At 31.7% G+C, this 18,820-nt stretch overlaps 1 protein-coding gene across 3 annotated transcripts in view; it reads left to right on the forward strand.

The window, feature by feature from the left end:
• LOC129803199 (RNA-binding protein fusilli) overlaps positions 1-18,820 on the forward strand; it is a 110,922-nt gene that overhangs the window by 86,358 nt on the left and 5,744 nt on the right. For 2 of the 3 annotated variants that reach the window (XM_055849610.1, XM_055849611.1), the window contains exons 10-12: positions 161-256; positions 4,311-4,457; positions 4,528-5,509. In XM_055849610.1, coding sequence (XP_055705585.1) covers positions 161-256; positions 4,311-4,457; positions 4,528-5,367 — 1,083 coding nt within the window. In that variant the 3' untranslated portion in view covers positions 5,368-5,509. Of the gene's footprint in view, positions 1-160; positions 257-4,310; positions 4,458-4,527; positions 5,510-18,125; positions 18,341-18,820 lie in introns of those variants that run through there. The other variant, XM_055849612.1, reaches the window with a different exon arrangement.

Consider the following 18,820-nt stretch of genomic DNA (forward strand, 5'->3'; position numbering starts at 1 on the left):
AGACTTTAAAAAAAAATACACCGGAAACTCTTTCTCAATAAGCTCAATGGAAATTGATCTTTGTAAGTAAAGTTGTGTGTGGATGTTGGGAAATTGACTAGTTTGAAATTTTAATTTCAATTTTAACATTTTCCTTGTTGTTTTTTTTTCTTCATTCTAGGTACTTAATAGATCAATGGATCCCAAAACATACGAACCACCAGCCCCACCACTGATTCCACAACTGCCACAAGTGCAAATTCCTCTTGTGCCACAGGTAATTGAATTTCACATTGATTGTAGAATGTTGGCATTGTTGATTTTCTAAAATATTTTACATTTTTTGCGCTCTTGGACGACACATACACATTATTACGATTGTTTTTTTTTTTAATAGAATGAAGTGAGAATTGAGAATGCATTTTGTGGTTTCCCTTTGCAAGACTATGGCTTTTATAAGAAATCTTAATGATGTTTAAAAAAAAAACGTTTATCCCTTTATCAAGTATCTAATACCAGGAATTGATGACCTCTAACGGGGTTCAATACTTGGCACAAGTTCAAGATTATATTGTTGCTTATCATTGAAAATTTATTGTTATTGATTTTATTTCCAACTTTTCTTACAATTCTATTCCTGATTTAGAGATTGGAGTTTTAACTGTATGTTTTTCAGAGAAAATAAGACAGATTTATTTAGAGATTTTTTCATAAATTTGGCTGAAAATCGTAACAAAGTACTTTGAATCTTTGATGTTGACCTTTCAAGGTCAAACGATTTTGGCTTAGAATTCTTACCATTCCCAAATGCCCATATTAAGGGAAAGTGCTTCACCTTAGGATGACTTAATTCAAGCTTTGGACAACTCATATTTTCTTAATAAATTTGACTTACGGTGCTATCACACTAGGATTTTTCACGTTTTAATTTTAAATTCAATTGAGCAAATTGAGCATTATTTTGCAAGAAATTTGCTCAATTTTAAATAAGTGCCGCGAGATTTTTGATTGTCCGGAAAATGTGTGACAGTACTTAAGTAATAAGTCACAGAAGTTGCATAAGGATCTCCAAAGCCAAAAGAAAGATTTGTAGGCAAGGCGGCTCATGAGGCGAGTCTCATACTATCTTATTGAAAATGTGTATAAAGTCGACCCAACTGCGATTTTTTGACACAACAATTTTCTTCGATTTGAAGGAACTCAGCAAATTACTCCCGATACTGAAGCTTCACTCGCGTATAAGTTTATCATTAAATTACTGTACTTATCTTATTTTTTAGCCACAAATAATAATTAATTAGGAGTGAATAAATTTAATAAGAACAATTTGGTTAAAAGGCTACTTGTTTAACTGCAATAAAATTGAAATTAATGAGCAATTCCAACTTATTAATTTGCTGAATAAATTTAATTGAGCAACCACAAGTATTAGTTTATATAAATAAATAAGCAAAAATCTATCAATTCAAATGATTTTTATTGTAAAATAACTCATAGGAACAATTCATCTGAAAATTAAATTGAATTTACAAATTGAAAAAATCCTAGTGTGACAGCACAGTTAGAAATGGCCCTTTTTGGAAAGTTTCAGACACTGGACTAGCTCTTAAAAATTAAAATACTAACTTATAATATTATAATGGGTTAAATTCATTAAAAAAGATATTGAAAAAAAGAGTTGTTCGAAACTTTTATCGTCCGAAGGTAGCGCGCTTTGCCCTGCTCATTCGACTTTGGGTGAAGTAAAAAAGATTGCAAAGAATCTTAGTTAAAAAATCAAGTAAGAAAAGGATAAAGCAGAAGCTGTTTTAACCGATGGCTCTATTTATATCTACTCGTTCTCTATATAATTGTATTGAAATGAATTTAAATTGATTTTCATCTCATTAAATAGATGTGTTTAATGCTCTCAGCAATAACAACATCTAAAACCAATTTGTAGAAGTGTCCTTTCTCTGACTGTTAATCTTAGCTTCACAATATCTTTTACATTTTCATTGAGGCTAGGCCAGTCAGAAAATAGGGAGCAAGATTGCCAAGTTACTCAAATGTTCGTAATTTGTTTCATAGCCTACGACCTTAATTTCTATGAACTCTTTCTGGATCGTAACATGTCCAGCGAGTCAATTTTACGATTTTGATCGAAATTACCTTACTTATAAAAATAAGCAAGCTCCTTCAAAAAAATATCCAAGAGTTGAACTTACTTGAAGTTTGTAATGATCCACTAGAATGTGATTTTCATAGATTCTAATAAATAGACCAAAAAAATCTTTTTCCCAGAATATCCATATTTTCCTTTGGATATTTTGAGTCCGAAAATAATTAAATTGAGAGTCCAAAATATAGGAACAGTCTTTTTAAACTAGTTTGGAAGATTCCGGATTGAAACACGTTTTTAATCTTTTTCAGAGTTTTCGGTCCGGATATAGAACTTCTTCAGTGGTTATAAAGGGTATTTAATTTATTAAAAATCGTTTTTAAATACCCAACAAGGTTTTTTTTTGGCTAGTTCAGGCTTTGAATACTTTTTGCCATCATTGTTCCAACCCCTAACAATTGATGTAAATTTCGAATTTATTAATATTTACAATATTTATATCTCGAAATACATAAGTTCAGTCCCCTAGTTTCCATTTCATGTGAATCAAAAATGATTTTTTGCCGAATCAATAAACCACTTTTGACCACTGCGGAATGTTTAGCGCTTGAGCTAAGCTTGGGAAAAAAATTGAATTTTTCTGAGCTGCTTCTTTCCTTAGATGCGACACTCGTCAGATCGGATAATATTGAAATTACCCATCGGAAAACATCAACAATATCATAATTAAGATTTTTTACGTATCTTCTAAATTAATCTTAACTTTATGTTTGCATTGTATTCATATATTTCCATAATTTATTTTACACAAGTGCGAATATCAAGATCAATGATGCGATTTTCTAAGAAATTCCTGAAAAAATAACATAAGGACATTTCACTGCGCATAATTGATGTTCCGGGTTCCGGTTAAAATCTCGAAAACCAAAATCCCGAATGGGCCAAAATCTCGAAAGCCAAAATCCCGAATTCTTAAAAGTGTCATAGCTACTCCCACGATTGCACCCGCGTTTGCTAGAGGCGAAGGGAAATCTTCTGTGTCTTGAGAAATTATTCTAAACATTTTCCTTCACAGAATTTCATCCCTTTCAGGATTTTGAACATTCGGGATTTTGGCTTTCGGGATTTTGGCCTTTTCGCGATTTTGGCGTTCGGGATTTTGGCTTTCGGGATTTTGGGTTTCGCGATTTTGGCTGCCACCGGTTTCCGGAGTTTTGGGCAGAAGAGGTGCATTTTTATTACGTTTTATCACATGTGAAACTGTGTCTTTCTAAAGTTTCTAAAGATTCAGTAATTTGCACCGGGTCAGGTGGTACTCGTACTTAAAATTTTCGAAAGTCGAGTCGGAGGAGTCGCCCAAGAGCTGACGCAGTGACGCTCTTGCCGATTGTACCATGATAAGATCCCTGTATTTTCAAAAAACAACTCACTTTCAATTTCCATAAAAATACCATTTTAAAGTTATCTGACTAAAATAAATTTATTTTTTACTGAAAGATATTGCATACTACTTCGTATATTTTATTTAAAAAATTTGAAAAAACTAAAAATGTGAATTTTAGAAGCAAAAAGAGTTTCAAAAAATTTTTATATTTTCTCACCTAGCGCCTAAACTAAACGATATAATGAAGAATGGACGGTTTTTTCGACTTTATTGGATCATAATTATCCTAGAAAATACTGTTTTAGAACTTTTTTTTTCGAATGTTAAAGAAAACATTGTTAGAGGGTTAATGTTACGTCTAGTTAGATTAGATTAGATTAGATTTCAGTTTATTTTCTGCCTTTTGGATCCAACTATCCTTTCTTAAGACTATATGTACAATTTTTAGCTTGAGTTGCGATCGCCCATAATACAGAGTTCTAGCTTACAATGTGTTCCCTAATTAACTTTTTAAATTCCTTAACATGAATTTCATAGTTTTTAAATTTTGTGGTAGTTTATTATAATTTGTGATAGAATTTTATTTTATAGAGTTTATTTTCTTTTTCTGATTTAAATTGCACATTAAAATAAATTTTAATTTTAAATGTTAAAGTGAGACTTATCGAATTGAGTATTCTGAAAATACTACAACTTCATAGAAAAGATTATTTTTCTTAAGGAAATTATGATTGTTTCATTGCGGTGAAGATGAATGAAGTCAGTTGATAAAGAGTAGCAAGTGTAATGGAGACTTCTAATGACCCATTCTGCTTATATAATGATAAAAGATAATTTAATTTGCAGCATGTTATAACGAGTGGTACGTCAAAGGATTGCATAAGATTGCGAGGATTACCGTATGAAGCCAAGGTGGAACATATTTTGCACTTTTTGGAGGATTTTGCCAAACATATAGTCTTCCAAGGTGTTCACATGGTGTACAATGCTCAAGTGCGTACAGAATATTTTAAATTTTCAGGCTAAACTTGGTGATTGTGTGGTACAAATAAATTTTCTCTAGGGTCAACCGAGTGGTGAGGCATTCATTCAGATGGACTCGGAAACATCAGCATATGCATGTGCTCAGCAGAAGCATAATAAGTATATGGGGAGTTTTGGGAAGAAGCATCGGTACATTGAAGTGTTTCAGTGTTCGGGCGATGATATGAATCTTGTCCTCACTGGCGGTCTCCATTCACCGGCGAATCCGTCAAAGCCACCACTTCTGTCACCCGGTATGTTGCATTCATCACCAGCACCACAGCAAAAACCCACACCACCGGCTAGTGTTCCCCAGCAGATTCCCATTTCTGTTCCTCCTCCTCTTACCTTGTCTATTCAACCACCAAATCCGGCATTGATTGCCCAGCAGCAAGCTCAATTTATTGCCCAACAAAATCTAGCACGGCACAATGCTGCTGTGCACAATGAGCAACTTCTGCTGCAGAATCTCACTCTTATGCATCATCCGGCCCATACCACGGCCGCTATTCATGGCCATCCTGCTGCCACTATGGCAGCCTATCCGCCAATGTTTACAGCCCCGGCAAGTGCTCCGCATCCCTTTCTCTTTTCCCCACGCGCAGCACTTCTTCCGGCTCATCCTCAATTTCCCATGGGCTTGATTCCAGGGCATCCTACGGCTCTGGCTCATCATATGCCCCTGGCACATCCATCTCTGGCTGTGTCAGCAGCAGCTGTAGTTCCGCCACAGCCTGGTACTCCCGTGGCGTCCATTAAACGCTCGTACGAGCATGCCTTTCAGCAGGAAGCTGCAACACCCGGAAATGCCACAAAACGACATTTTCCCGGTACTGCAGCTGCTGCAATTTATGCCCCATTCTATCCCCCAAATATTTAAAATGTCAAAAAAAGCAATTTTTTTTTGAAATTCCTGCTTGAGAGACTTTACAGTAACAAAAAAAGTCATTCCAATTTATAATTATTATTGATGCAATTGTAGAAAAAAATATATACAATGAATCTTCTAATTTACTTCAAAAGCCTTGATATTTAATTACATTCCTGACCTTACCTAAGTTCCCTGACCATCTTCCCGATTTTCCCAATGATCCTGATATGATGGGCTTTTTGGGTGAGGGTGTCATCTGCTTTTGGCGATAAGCTATATGGGATGGTTTTCTAAAGAATATTTTTTTTTTTTTAAATGCCTTAACAGTGTTTAATTTTAGCTTGAGAAATGAACTTTGGAGCCAATTGGAGCTTTGTCTGGTTCATAGCCAATTGAAGCTCAGATGACTATCTCCCTCAAAGCCATCACTATCATCTTCATTTTTATTTAGTATCTCCCATTAAATGAAAAGAAAAAAAAGAAACAAATCACATGTTAACTGGGTGCAAATAATGGAAATAATGTAGAGGGAAAAATTTATAAAATGGGGACTTATCGTGGTCATTTTATTAATTCTTTTCTCTTTAAATGGGTCTCTTTTATTTATTTTAATGAAATGCACAAACTCACACTCACGCAAAAGGTGTTAACAGCATTTTTAAGGTATATATAAATATTCAATTTGGAAATTTGCAATTTCTATATTCTTTTTTTTATTATTATTATTAGTTTTAAGCAAAACTTCTTTCAAAGCAAGTTAAATAAAATTAATCTAAAAAGACATTAAATGTTAACGTACTCTGGGCTAAATAATCCTCTTTTAATATACAATATATATAATTTTTTTTCTTAATATTTTATTCTTAGGATGACATTTTAGTGATTGAATATTAATTTCAAGAAACAGAAAACATTCCATATTTATCATGAAATATAGTTTTTGATAAAATTATTGGAATGCTCTTTAGTAGATATTTTTATTTATTAAATTAAGCTCTGTAACAATTTTTGATTTTTCTCCCTGATTTTGGTTCTTTTGTGGTATTTTTCTGTCACTTGAATGCTTTTTTTGTTTTATTAAAAATATCCTGGAAACCCGGAAATAGAGATCCTGGAAACCGAGGATAATCATACAATTTCCAATTTGTCTTAACCCATTCCTTACCTTGGTATTATACATCATACGTAAATTTAGTGATTTTAGATTATTTATTCCAGGGAAATAATTATTCAAATTGCTGTCGGGAATGGATTTTTAGTTACTTTAGTCCTTCAGTTACTTGGAAAAAATAGCCCGACAGAAATGGGAATACATTTTGTTGTTCTTTTCTCGCTTCGCGTGTGAAGTCATGCAAAATTTTGCTCAAAATGGCGGACAGAAAATTCGACATCCCGTCGAATTTGTTAAAATTGGCTTTCATCCTCTTTCGTGATTTGAATTCTGGTTGCCAATGTGTTTTCTTTTATAGTTACTCTATCTAAATCAATAGAGTTTATAATGAATTTATGTACAGAATTTAAATTCAGTGACCGTTAAAACGTGTGTTTGCCAGCGGCTCCCCGCGCCCCCATAAAAGATAAAAATTTGTTCTTTTCAAAAATATCATCTATTAATCTTTAAGAAACTATTTCCAAAATATGAACATTCTATCTCAAGCATTTCTAGTACATTGACTGAATGGGTTAAGGGGTAGCATCTTCCAGAATGTTTCAAATTAATTCTTTTTCTTTGTGATTTTTTGTGATCTAGCTAATAAACCGATCTATATAAAATTTTCAAGGGTTATTACGTCTTGAGGAAAACAAACATATTTTTATTTCAATTTCGAACACAAAATAGCGGTACAAGCACTGCGCGGACTGAGGGTAAAATTATTTTCTAAGCACTCCTCGGTTAACAACAGAACTCGAGTAATTTTTATCCGATTGATTGGTAGTTGCTTAGATAGATTCTCTATAGAAAACACGAAAAAATAAAAAAAATAAACTGTTTATTTTGGGCGTAGTCTGGTAGATATTACCCCTTAAAAGAAATACTACGCAAGCTCTATTAAAAAGACGGTAGGGGGAAGTGGGGCACCTTTGAAATTGGGATTTTTCACCTATTTTTAAATAAAATTAAGCCTTATTGTGATATAATTTAGTTGCACAAACAGATTGAGAAGCTAAATTGTATCACGATGAGGCTCAATTTTATTTAAAAATGGGTGAAAAATCCCAATTTCAAAGGTGCCCCACCTTCAAAGGTGCCCAACTTCCCCCTACACATTCTCTGGTAGAACAACATTAGCTTACCCACACAGTAAAAAAATTTTAGCTGCTTTACCATGATTTTCATTGTAAATTTTACATTAAACATGTAATCGTATGTACTAATACACATTTGTGTAATTTGTACACATTTTGTCTGAAAACTGTGTAATTTGTACACCTTTTATTTGAAAACTGTGTAATTTTACACGAAACATGTAAGAAAATATACAAAACTGTGTAATCATTCCCAGTTGATTACACGGTTTACAATTACATAAAATTTAATTTACACATTTTCAGATTACACGTTTCCTTGAAATACATAATTTGTGTAACTTTACAAGAATAATTGTGGTAAAAAAGCAAACCAACAATTATCCTTGTAATTTTTTTTTACTGTGCAGGCGCAGGCACAGTTATCTGAAAGAAAAGCATTTTCAGCATATTTTTTCTGAGTCGATCAGCTAAAATATGCCGACCGGTCAGCAGTTGTTCTCGAACAAAAAATGCTAACCAAATAATATAGAAATGGCACTGCCTCAAGGGCCTCCAGAGTCTCCTTTTAAAATTAGCAGAATTCAGCTGAAAATGCATATCCTGGTAGCTGAATGGAAATCGGGTAACATTTGGTGCTAGCTGGGTATTAAATCAATAATTTCCTTTGAAGATTTTTAGGTTATGTAAAACCTAACCCTAAAAAATAAAGCCATCTCTGAAATGATTTTTTTTTTACACCTGTTTAGCTTTTCCAAAAAACTGAACAACATATTTCTATTTTCTTTTTTTATAGTTAAAAAAATACAAAAGTTTTCTATTTGATTAAAAAAAAACACAAAAATAAGTTAGTAAATTTTTGAATTATATTAATCTATTTGCATTTAATTTTTTTCTATTAAAAAGATTTGCTTTAGATGAGGTTCTAAACCTTAAATTTTTTACAATTTTGAGAGAAATCAGCATAATTGGTACATGTAAAGTGAATAAAACTTCAAACTCCAAAATTTTAAATATTTTAACCTCAAATAAACCTGTCATGGTAACGCTTTAATACGATTTTTGTTCCAAGATTCCGTTTAACTCTTTCCGGACCGCAGCATATGCTGCAAGCAAATTTCACAATTTTTGATCAAAAATATCTAAGCTCAGGAATTAATTGAGGTCCTACAAAAAATATGTCACATTTGGACATCCTTATAGTTTGTAATCCTCCACAAAAATAGGATTTTTATCAGTCCTGAATATTTAAAAAACATTGTTTTTCACAGAACATTCATATGCTGCTTTGGGTATTCTCGTCCCAAAAGAGACGAAAGAGTTAATGCCCAACGCACAATAAATTTAGATTAGTGAACATGTTTTTGACATTTCAATGAGAGTGAGTAAGATCTAGATCTAGTCATCTCGCTCATTCTCATGGAAAATTTTGAAAACATGTTTACAAACAAGAGTTATTGTACGCTGGTCATAAATCGCAACAAAAAAACAAACAATAAATGTTTTGTTTGTGTTTAAGGCGCCTAATCTAGTAAATAAACAAGAATTTTATATCTTTTTTTGGGTTATGGCGTTTACTAGAATCAATTTTCATCAAAAATTGCTCTTTTTCAAAATTTTGATGTTTCTTCACGCAATATGGTAGAGTTTTTTTTTCTTTAAAAAGGCATATTTTTTCAAATTGCTCCTAGTGTGTAGAGACATTTGAAAATCATGCACCGGAAATATTTGAAGTTGGAACAAATAGAATCACATTTTTTTCAATAACCTGCTTAATTTTTTTTTACAACTTTTGCGCAAATAAAAAAGCTTCATATTGGCTAATTTAGCCCCGGGCTCCACTCTTGAAAACATCTTAAGAGAGTTAATACAAAGATTATAAGATACTTAATACAGAAAAAAGTTTTTGGTTTTTTATTGATCAATTTTCCTATCCGAAATTTATATTTTAATCGCATCTCGGATTTGTTGGGAATTCTTCTTTCATGCTCCCTTTTTGAACACGTACAAAAACTTCCCAAAAATCCGTTATAGAAAGCAAGAAAATTTAATAACGTGCTTTTATAAAATTAGCAAGTGAAGAGGACAATATCACAATGAATCAAATTACAAAAATTAAATTACTATTACAGAGTATTATACACACAATTAGTTATCTGTTTTGTAAACATGCGTATGTTCATCTCGCTCATTCGTATACGATATTTCGAAATAATGTCTACGTATACAGAAGAAAAATTATTGTTTGCATGCGTATAAATGGGATAGCATAATTATTTTTGTTTTTTTAGACATGTTTTCGAAATTACAGGACTGAGTGAAACAACTAGATTATAAATTCACGCATTGCAATAACACACAGAATTACTGTAGTTTTCTGGACGTAAGTTTGACATTTCAACTGAGAAATACACAGAGCTTTGGTTCTCCCCCGTCAAATAATATCTGCAGATATCTTTAAGATTTCTGTAGAGAAAATCTACACCTCTACAGAATATCTGCAGATAATATCTGTAGATATTCTTACGAATTTTATTTGGGCTTGGGACAAAATTCGTCAGAATATTTCGGCAGATTTTCTGACGAATCTCTGACGAATTTCTGTAGATATTCTGCCGATTTTCTGTAGATTTTTCCTACATTCCAGACTTTCCAGACAAGATGTGTCAGAAGAGATGGAAAAATTTTTCACTGAAGTTTGCAAAATTCAATAGAGTTATTTTTTGTGATATCACGGTGTTTATATAAAATAAAGAATTCTGCGACGCCGTGTTACAAGTAGAGAAAAGTGAAGTGAAAACTTTAAGCAGAGTATCGACCTAAATTTCGTGTTTTTGTATCATTCCATGGGCGATTTTTAAAAAATTAGTATTTTTGCTCGCATCTTTTTACTTATTTAAAATGTTTAATCGGTAATGCTTGTTAAGCAGAGCATACCATTTTCTTTATAACTCCTACAGTTTCTACATAAATCAACAATATTTTTGTGAAGTAATGGACACTATGCCGATTTTCTCGGCAGAAATTCTACCGCAAATCTGTAGATTTTCTGCAGAAATTCTGCCGAAAATCTACAGATTTTCTGGCAGAAATTCAGCAGAAAATCTACAGATTTTCTCTGAATACACTGGAATATACCGTTAAAATTCAAAAAACCTCAGAGTAAAATCGGCAGGTAGAATAATGATTTGACGGGCCGATATTCGGGTGACAGCTGTCAAATACACAGAAAAGTTTAAAAATTGACGTGTATGGGTTTTTGTCATTCGCATCAACGGTACTTGTTTACAAAACAAAAATTATTTCACGTTTCGCATTACAATGCTCAGCGCACGGTAGCTTTTCTTTTGGAAACTTGTTTTCAACATTTCTATGAAAGTGAGTGAAATCTCGATCTAGTCATCTCGCTCGCTCTTATAGGCAATTTCGAATACATGTTTACAAAACAATATAGTTATTGTGCATTGACAAAATCAATAATTTTTGTTTTGTAAATATGTTTTAGATACAAAGAATGTGTGCTATAATAATAACTTTTGTTTTACAAATGTATTTTCGATTTTGCCTATGAGATGTGAGCAAGACGACTAGATCTAGGTTTTATTCATTCTCTCTGAAATGTCAGAAATATGTTAACAAAACAAAAGTTATTTCTGGTACGGTATTGTACTTGGTACGATCACTCACATGCACAGCTTCGAAGCCATGTTTACGAAACAAAATTAATTTTGCGTACCTTTATAGCAAATTATTATTTGCTTTGCAAACAGACTTTTGAAACTGAATACGTTGGAAAGCGAGACAACTAAACTACATCTTGCTCATTCTTATTTAATTACGAAAAGCGTGTCTATACAAAATCAAATTAGTTATACTTCACTTTTGTTACTGGATTGTCAAAAACATATTTACAAAACAAAACTAATATTGTGTTTTTCACCATGTTTTTTTTTTGCTAATTTATTATTATTTCTGTTATTGAAAATTTTGGGTGATTGGGTATTTAGTTTTCATTTGCATTTTCTCTCTTATGAGAAATTTATAATTTTTTAAAGCTTCGTACTTGATATTTTGTTTTCCTTTTCAATTTCCTTTTTTTTTCAAGTTATCCGCAAACGCATTATAATGGATGAGAATTAGTTGATATTTCTATGTGTATTGTGGTTTTGGAAAATAGTTTCACTCATTATCTTTTTTTTTTGGGGGAAATTTGCTTGAAGCTATTTTGCCAATAATTCTTTTGCCGTGAGAAGAGTAAATGAAAGAAAATTATTTGTCTTTATAGACAAAAACAAGTTTGAAATACTTTTTTTTATAAAAATATTTACTAGATTAAGTTTTAATATCTAGCTTCTTTGAATTTTTCTATTTTTTAAGTTTTACGTAAAGTACCCGTCCATTTATTTTCTGATATAAAAAAAATCATCTTTTTTATCACTTTGTTATAATTCATCTATGTCTTGTTATCGTTTCTAAAACGAATAATAATCTATAATTAGTTTTCGTAACATGGTATAAAAATATTATGGTCTTTTTAGTTTTTTGACTTTTAGATGCTCAATTTTTATTAAATATCCATTTTGCTCTCAATGGTAGGTTTTAAGGTATATTTAACTGTTTTTTTTATTAATAGTTTTAAAATTATATTTTTGGTTCATCAATTCACAAAATCAACTTTATCTTCTCAGCACATTTTCTATGCATTCATTGTTTTTTTTTTAATTTGCCTATTTTTTGTATTAATTTTTATTTTCTTGGTTTAATTTCTAGAATTAATCAATGGATTTTTAACCAATTTGCAATATTCATTAATTTGGCTTTACATTTATTTTATTTACTTTTATCGTGTCTGTGTGTTGTTCTGGTGATTCAAGGAGGTAATTTTTTATATATATTTTTATAATTCTGTCGAGATAAATTTGGTTTTGTGTGTTGTGGTCCAGGGTTTATCTATTACTGCTATATTTTATTTAGGATATTAAGTTAAAAAAATATATACATTAAAATAATAACTGTATTGAGAATATTGTACACTTAATCATTATTATTTTATAGTTAATGTGTGTCTTTTTCTTTGTGTGTCTGCATTCTTGGTGTTTGGTATCAAAAATGTGATTTAAGCCATGGATTATTTAAAGTTTTTTTTTAAATCATTCTTGCCTTGATAAAATTGTAAATTCAGTTTAATAATCAGAAAACTCTTTGAAGTCAAATAGATACAAAAAAAAAGATAACATCGAAGTACTTATTAATGAAGAAGGTTGGTTTAAATCTCACATCTTGATTCCAGATTACGCAATATTAAGAGACTTATGCAATATTGAAAGGGCTGTTAATCATTCTTTTACTCAATTTGTAATTTACGCAACTAGAGCTTCTGAAAACATCTAATGCTAAACATAGCACTTTTGAGTGTTTGTATTTGTTCTATTTTCCTTCTGTTACTTTTCTTAAGGTATTATTTTTTGCAGGGAGGTAGTATTTGATTTCCTGTATAAGCTCCGCCCATAGTACTTTTAGCTACGCCCTCATTACGCTAATCGCTAGTGTTTTGTTTTCAAATCGCTGAAATTTGTTTAAAAGATATCAAAATTTCTCTCAGAAATACTAAAAATGAGGGACTTAGAAGTCTATTGTATGGTTTCTTTAATAAATAAATAAATAAAATAAAATATATACTGTCCCAGACTCTATTGGTAAAAGGGGTTAGGTATTTAACTACAATAATCTGGGGCGGAGTTTTTCCAAGCCCCTCCTATGAAAAAATATCCTACGCATTACTGAACCAAATAGAAATGAATATAAATCAATAATGCACAATTCCGCAAAAATTATCTTTGAGAAGAATTCTAGAAATATTCCAGAACATTCGAGATAAAAAATAAATGAAAATGACCGCTGAAAAACCACGCCCACATTATCTTTTTACATTTTAAGCTAGACTTTTTGCACGTGCGTCGTCGCTATAATTTGTCAAGAAATTCCGGAAAAATATTAACTTGAACGTCTGAAGTATTGTGAAGGACCTTTTATTTTATTTTATTTTATTTTATTTTTTAAAGAAGTAACTATTATAGGAGAGGCCACGCCTACTTCAAGACATAATTATTTGTTGACAAATCAATTTTCAAGCTCACATTTTTCTTTTCAGAAGTTTGTTGGAAATATCAGGCGATGAATAATTTTGTTAAAACATTCCTTAAAAAATAATTTTAGTTTTGTTTAGGGCGGAGTCTTTTTTTTATAGGCGGGGTCTTTCCGGTCTCTGCTTGAGAGAAGCACAGGGATTGGTTTGTCTAAACTAAGTGTAGAAATTCTTGATTCTTGTATCATAACGTCTCAGAGACTACGCCCAACCTGAAGCCTCATCTACTTGTTGCCTATTATTGCTCGAACTCCACAGAGAGAGCAGTATATAATTGATATAATCTCTTGATTTTCACACCCCCAAAATTTCCATCTTCGCGTTTCAGACGATTTCTTAGAAATGGCGTCATGCTGTTTGTCCATCTGTCCGGCCATTACATCTCCCAGAGGTCAGACGGTTAGAGATAGAGATTCAGGACCGTTGTGGAACCCCCATGAGTTAACCCTGGGACCATTGACATGCCCCTTATTTTCCCCCACCCCTCCCCTTCTTCTTTAAAACAATATTTTTTGAGATTGCTCAAAAGTACGTCGTACAATTTTTGTCATTTTTGAACATGTTTTGGAAGTTACCTAGGCGAAAATTTCTTCCTTATAACTATATACCGTAAATACCATTGAATTATTCCTATTAACGGTTTTTTAAGGTCAAAGGTTTAACCCATTCCTTACCATGGTATTATACATCATACGCAAATTGAGTGATTTTAGATGATTTATTCCCGGGCAATTTTAATCCGCATTGCTGTCGGGAATGGATTTTTAGTAATTTTAGTTCTTCAATTTCTTGAGAAAAATAGTCCGACAGAGATGGGAATATATTTTTTTATTGTTTTCTTGCTTTGCGGAAGGCCATGCAAAACTTTTGCTCAAAATGGTTGACGGAAAATGCGACATCCTGTCGAATTTGTTAAAATTGGTCTCTTTCCTGATTTGAATTCTAGTTGCCAATTTGTTTTCTTGGATAGTTCCTCTATCTAAAGCAATATAGTTTGTAATGAATTAATGCACAGAATTTAAATTCAGCGATCGTTAAGACGTGTGTTTAACAGGGGCTCGCCGCGCCCACATGAAAGATAGAAATTTTTCTTTTCAAAAAATTCATCTATTAGTCTGTAGGAAACTAATCCCCAAATATGAACATTCTATCTCAAGTATTTCTGGTACATTGACTGAATAGGTTAAAAGGTTGTAGAAAACGTATTTCTCAACTGAATCATTCATATTTAGGCTCGTTGGAAAGGTCTTGGAAGTTCTGAAAAGACTGAACAGGATGTTCTAATAGGTTCTGAAAAGGGAATAAACTGATAACAATTTTTTATCCGAAAATCAAATTTATTAATCCTACGCCATTTTGAGTGATTTATGATTTAGTTTAAATCCGTGATGAATCGGTAAAAGAAATAAATTATGCAAAAGTACTTTTGAGTATATAAGTCACGAATTCGAGCACTTTGCAAAGCCTAAGATGCCTTGCTATCCCTTTCTATTTGATTTTTGTCTCAAACGATGATTGAAATTTCACACAAAGGAAAGTTTTATGTACAAAGGATTCAAGGAATCGTCAATTGATATCCAAATCATTAACTATTCTCTGTACTTATGTATCGTGTTCAACTAAAGTTCGTCTCACAATAAACCAAATTCCAAATCATATAATCACGAATGAGTAATCCACTGAAGTGCACAATGCTATTGACTAAGGTTGTATGCCAAGTCAAACAGAACATGTGGCCTTAAAGGTCCTCAGTTCGATTCTGGGTGGGACAGACAGGAGTCTTTTTTATCTCCACAGACCGGAAAAGTTCATGAGTGATTTAAGTATCATTTACTTTGACTATCGATTTTCTGTACATAAATTACATTTGATATTGATGTGGATTTTATAAATCCTCACGAAAAATTTTACAATAACATTGTTCGAAAATCATTTAAGTTTTGCACAGGGCGTGGTTTTTTAAGTTGATTATCATGATATATGAATAGTGAAGCAAGTTTCATTGAAAACATTTTGGTATCCTCCCAAAAAAATATTGAAAAATATCGAATAAAATATTGGAAATTATTAATCTGAATGTTTGAACATCATTGAGGTATCGCATGGGGCGTGGCCTATTTTAAAAGAAAAATTTCTAGGCATTTCTTAAAATAGGAATTGTGGGTTTACTTTTGTATTAAAGCTGTGTAAAGTATCTACATATGTAAATAAGGATAATTTAAAAATTTCATATTACGCCCACATTAAATTTACCAATTTGGTAAATGTTCCCATCTAAAGCATGGATGTTTATCAGTGATCCCGGTAGTCTTTTTTACATACTTCGAAAAAAAAGAGGGTGCGATTAACTTTTTTTCTCAGAACTTTAACACTTTTTAGTTGTAAAAATATATTTTAATGTTAATTTTACACCTTTTTAAGGGTAAAATTAACATGAAAAAAGGGTAACTCTAACCCCTAATACACCTAAAAAGGGTGATATTTACACCGATTTTGGATCAATACTGCAGGGTAAAATTAACATTTCCGGAATGTTATTTTAACTTTTTCGGATTTCTCTCAGTGTATGTTTGAAAAGGGGCGTGGACTAATTTTATAGGCGGAGTTTTTTAATCTAAATTTAATTTACCAGTGGGAGGAGCTTATTCAGAAGGTAAAATACAATCTTCTTACAAAATATAAAAAATTTCGAAAATTGCAGTAAAAAGTAAAATATTGTCTTAGTTTTTCAAAAATCATTTATCGAATTCAGAAGCTTCAGTGGTGGATGGAAAAATTTTGGGATGGAAATATGCACAGAACATCTCTAATTTTCCACTTACTTTATATTTACTTATAATTTATAATTTTAGTTTGTACGCATAAAGACTTTCATCTATGCATCTTTTTTTATTTTAATTAATTTGTTTAATACAATGCAATAGTGGGTTATTGATGTTACAAGCAAAGGAAAATAAAATGCTTTTTTTCTTCTTTTTTTTGGAAAAAGAGAAAAATAATGCCACAAGCATATAAAAATGTCAATGGTCTCTATGGAAATTGGAAATAACATGCAGACACAAAAGAAAATTAAATAAACAGTTGATTTGCAATTTAATTTCGAATTAAATGCTCTTTGAATTGAATTAAGAAGAAATAAAAGTACAAATGAAATTTACAGAAGAAAAGGTATGTAAGGCAATTCTCAAAATGCAAATCAACTGATTATTTTCTTAATATTAGATGGTTTCATGGATAAATAAAAATGAAATGAGTAATTAGGAAGATAAGAGATATAAACAATTGAGAGCAAAATATATAATATCTTTTTTTTTAATTATTAAATTTTATGTATTCTGGATTAATGGTCTATATTGGCTGCATTATTATTTACACCTCATTATTTTATTTTATTTTCTTTTAAATTATATGCAAGAGAATAAATTTCAATTGTCTCTATTTGTCAATAATATTTATTTATCGTATTTTATCTGCTTCTTCTTATCATTTATGAGTTTTTGGGTTCACATCTTTTTTTTTATTTATTTGTTTTGACAATACAACATTTGAACATGTTATTTTTGTCATTTTTGGAGGTTTTATGCTGGGTTACTTTTGAGAGCCTCAATTTATGTGTGGTGGCGCTTAAGGGAAGTTTTTTTTTATAATTTCTTTCAAAAATCAACTTTTTTTTTCAACATAATCTCCAAGAATGATTGTCTCATAATTTACTTTATTATTTAGTTACTTTTTTTTACATTGGAGTTGGACGTGAATTATGTTTGTGTGGTGTTTTGGTAATTAAAATTTTTAAAAAAGAAAATCAAATGATGTTCTTTGGTGCTATTATTAAGATGGATATTTTTTTGTTTTCTCAAAAAAAAAATTACATAAAATGGCTAGAGAAGTATAATTTGATTAAAATGGCAAAGAATTAAAAACAAGAAACAATTACATAATCGCATTTGGTGTTTGGGCAGAATTGGTGTAACTTGCATAATATGGTGAGTGTTTTGTCTTTTATTTTATACTTTCTTATTTATTTATTATCACTTTTTTTTCTCTCACCCTATCTCAGTACACCCTCAATCCCTTCCTCATACCATTGTAGTGTCCAAAGTTTTTTTTTTTTAGTTAAATTTGTCATCAATATAATTCTAAATGAATTCTAGATGAAAATAATTAGTGAATGATGTTTTGCTCTTCATTCACCATTCTAATGAAGTCGTGTTGTACCTTGGCATAACACTTTTTTTTGTGAACTATTTAGTTAGAATACTAGAAGATTGCCTGCTATGTCTACTACTTAAAATCTTGGTGTTTTTACAGATTTATAGTCAGAGGGATTTTTTAAGGATTGAACTGACTTTATTGCCGTTCTTTTTTTTCGCTTTAGGTGGCACGATTGTTGGACCTCCTTTTGGGGGCTTTCCTGCACCCTTTGGGCCCCATGCAGCGGCCGTTTTGCCACCACGAGGACATCCGGCCTTTTTCCCGCCGCCAATTCTCTACTGGGGCTACCCCAGTCCACCGGTGTCTCCGACGACCTACTACGGACCACCACCACCTCACGTTCCACCGAATATCACTCCTCACAATCAGCCATCCATGGTGAGTTAAACATCTCAGAATTATACAGGGACACCTTTAAAATAGGACTTTTCTCCCATTTTTAAACGAAACTGAACCTTACCGTAGAAAAATTTAGCTCCACAAACTAATTGTGAAGCTAAATACATTATGATAAGGCTTAGTTTCATTTAAAAATAGGAGGAGCTCTAATTCAAAAGTGCCCCAATTCAAAAGTATCCCACTGCCATCTACCCTCCAGATCTCTAGCGATTCTCTATTTCATTTTCTTATAATAGCTCCATAATCGATAAAATATAAATACAAATTAAAATAAGGGCAGAATCACATTGACAGTAAAATGCTCACCGTCACCGTCAAAGCCCTCACCGTATTTCGTTAATTTACGCATTTTCATTGCAATTCTTACGCAAATTTTCCATTACGATATTACCTTGTCTCATACTCGGTGGCACTAGGTGAAAATAGTATAAGAAAATTGAATAAATAAAACGAAAATGC

Source organism: Phlebotomus papatasi, chromosome 2, assembly GCF_024763615.1.
Source record: "Phlebotomus papatasi isolate M1 chromosome 2, Ppap_2.1, whole genome shotgun sequence".
Lineage (NCBI taxonomy): Eukaryota > Metazoa > Arthropoda > Insecta > Diptera > Psychodidae > Phlebotomus > Phlebotomus papatasi.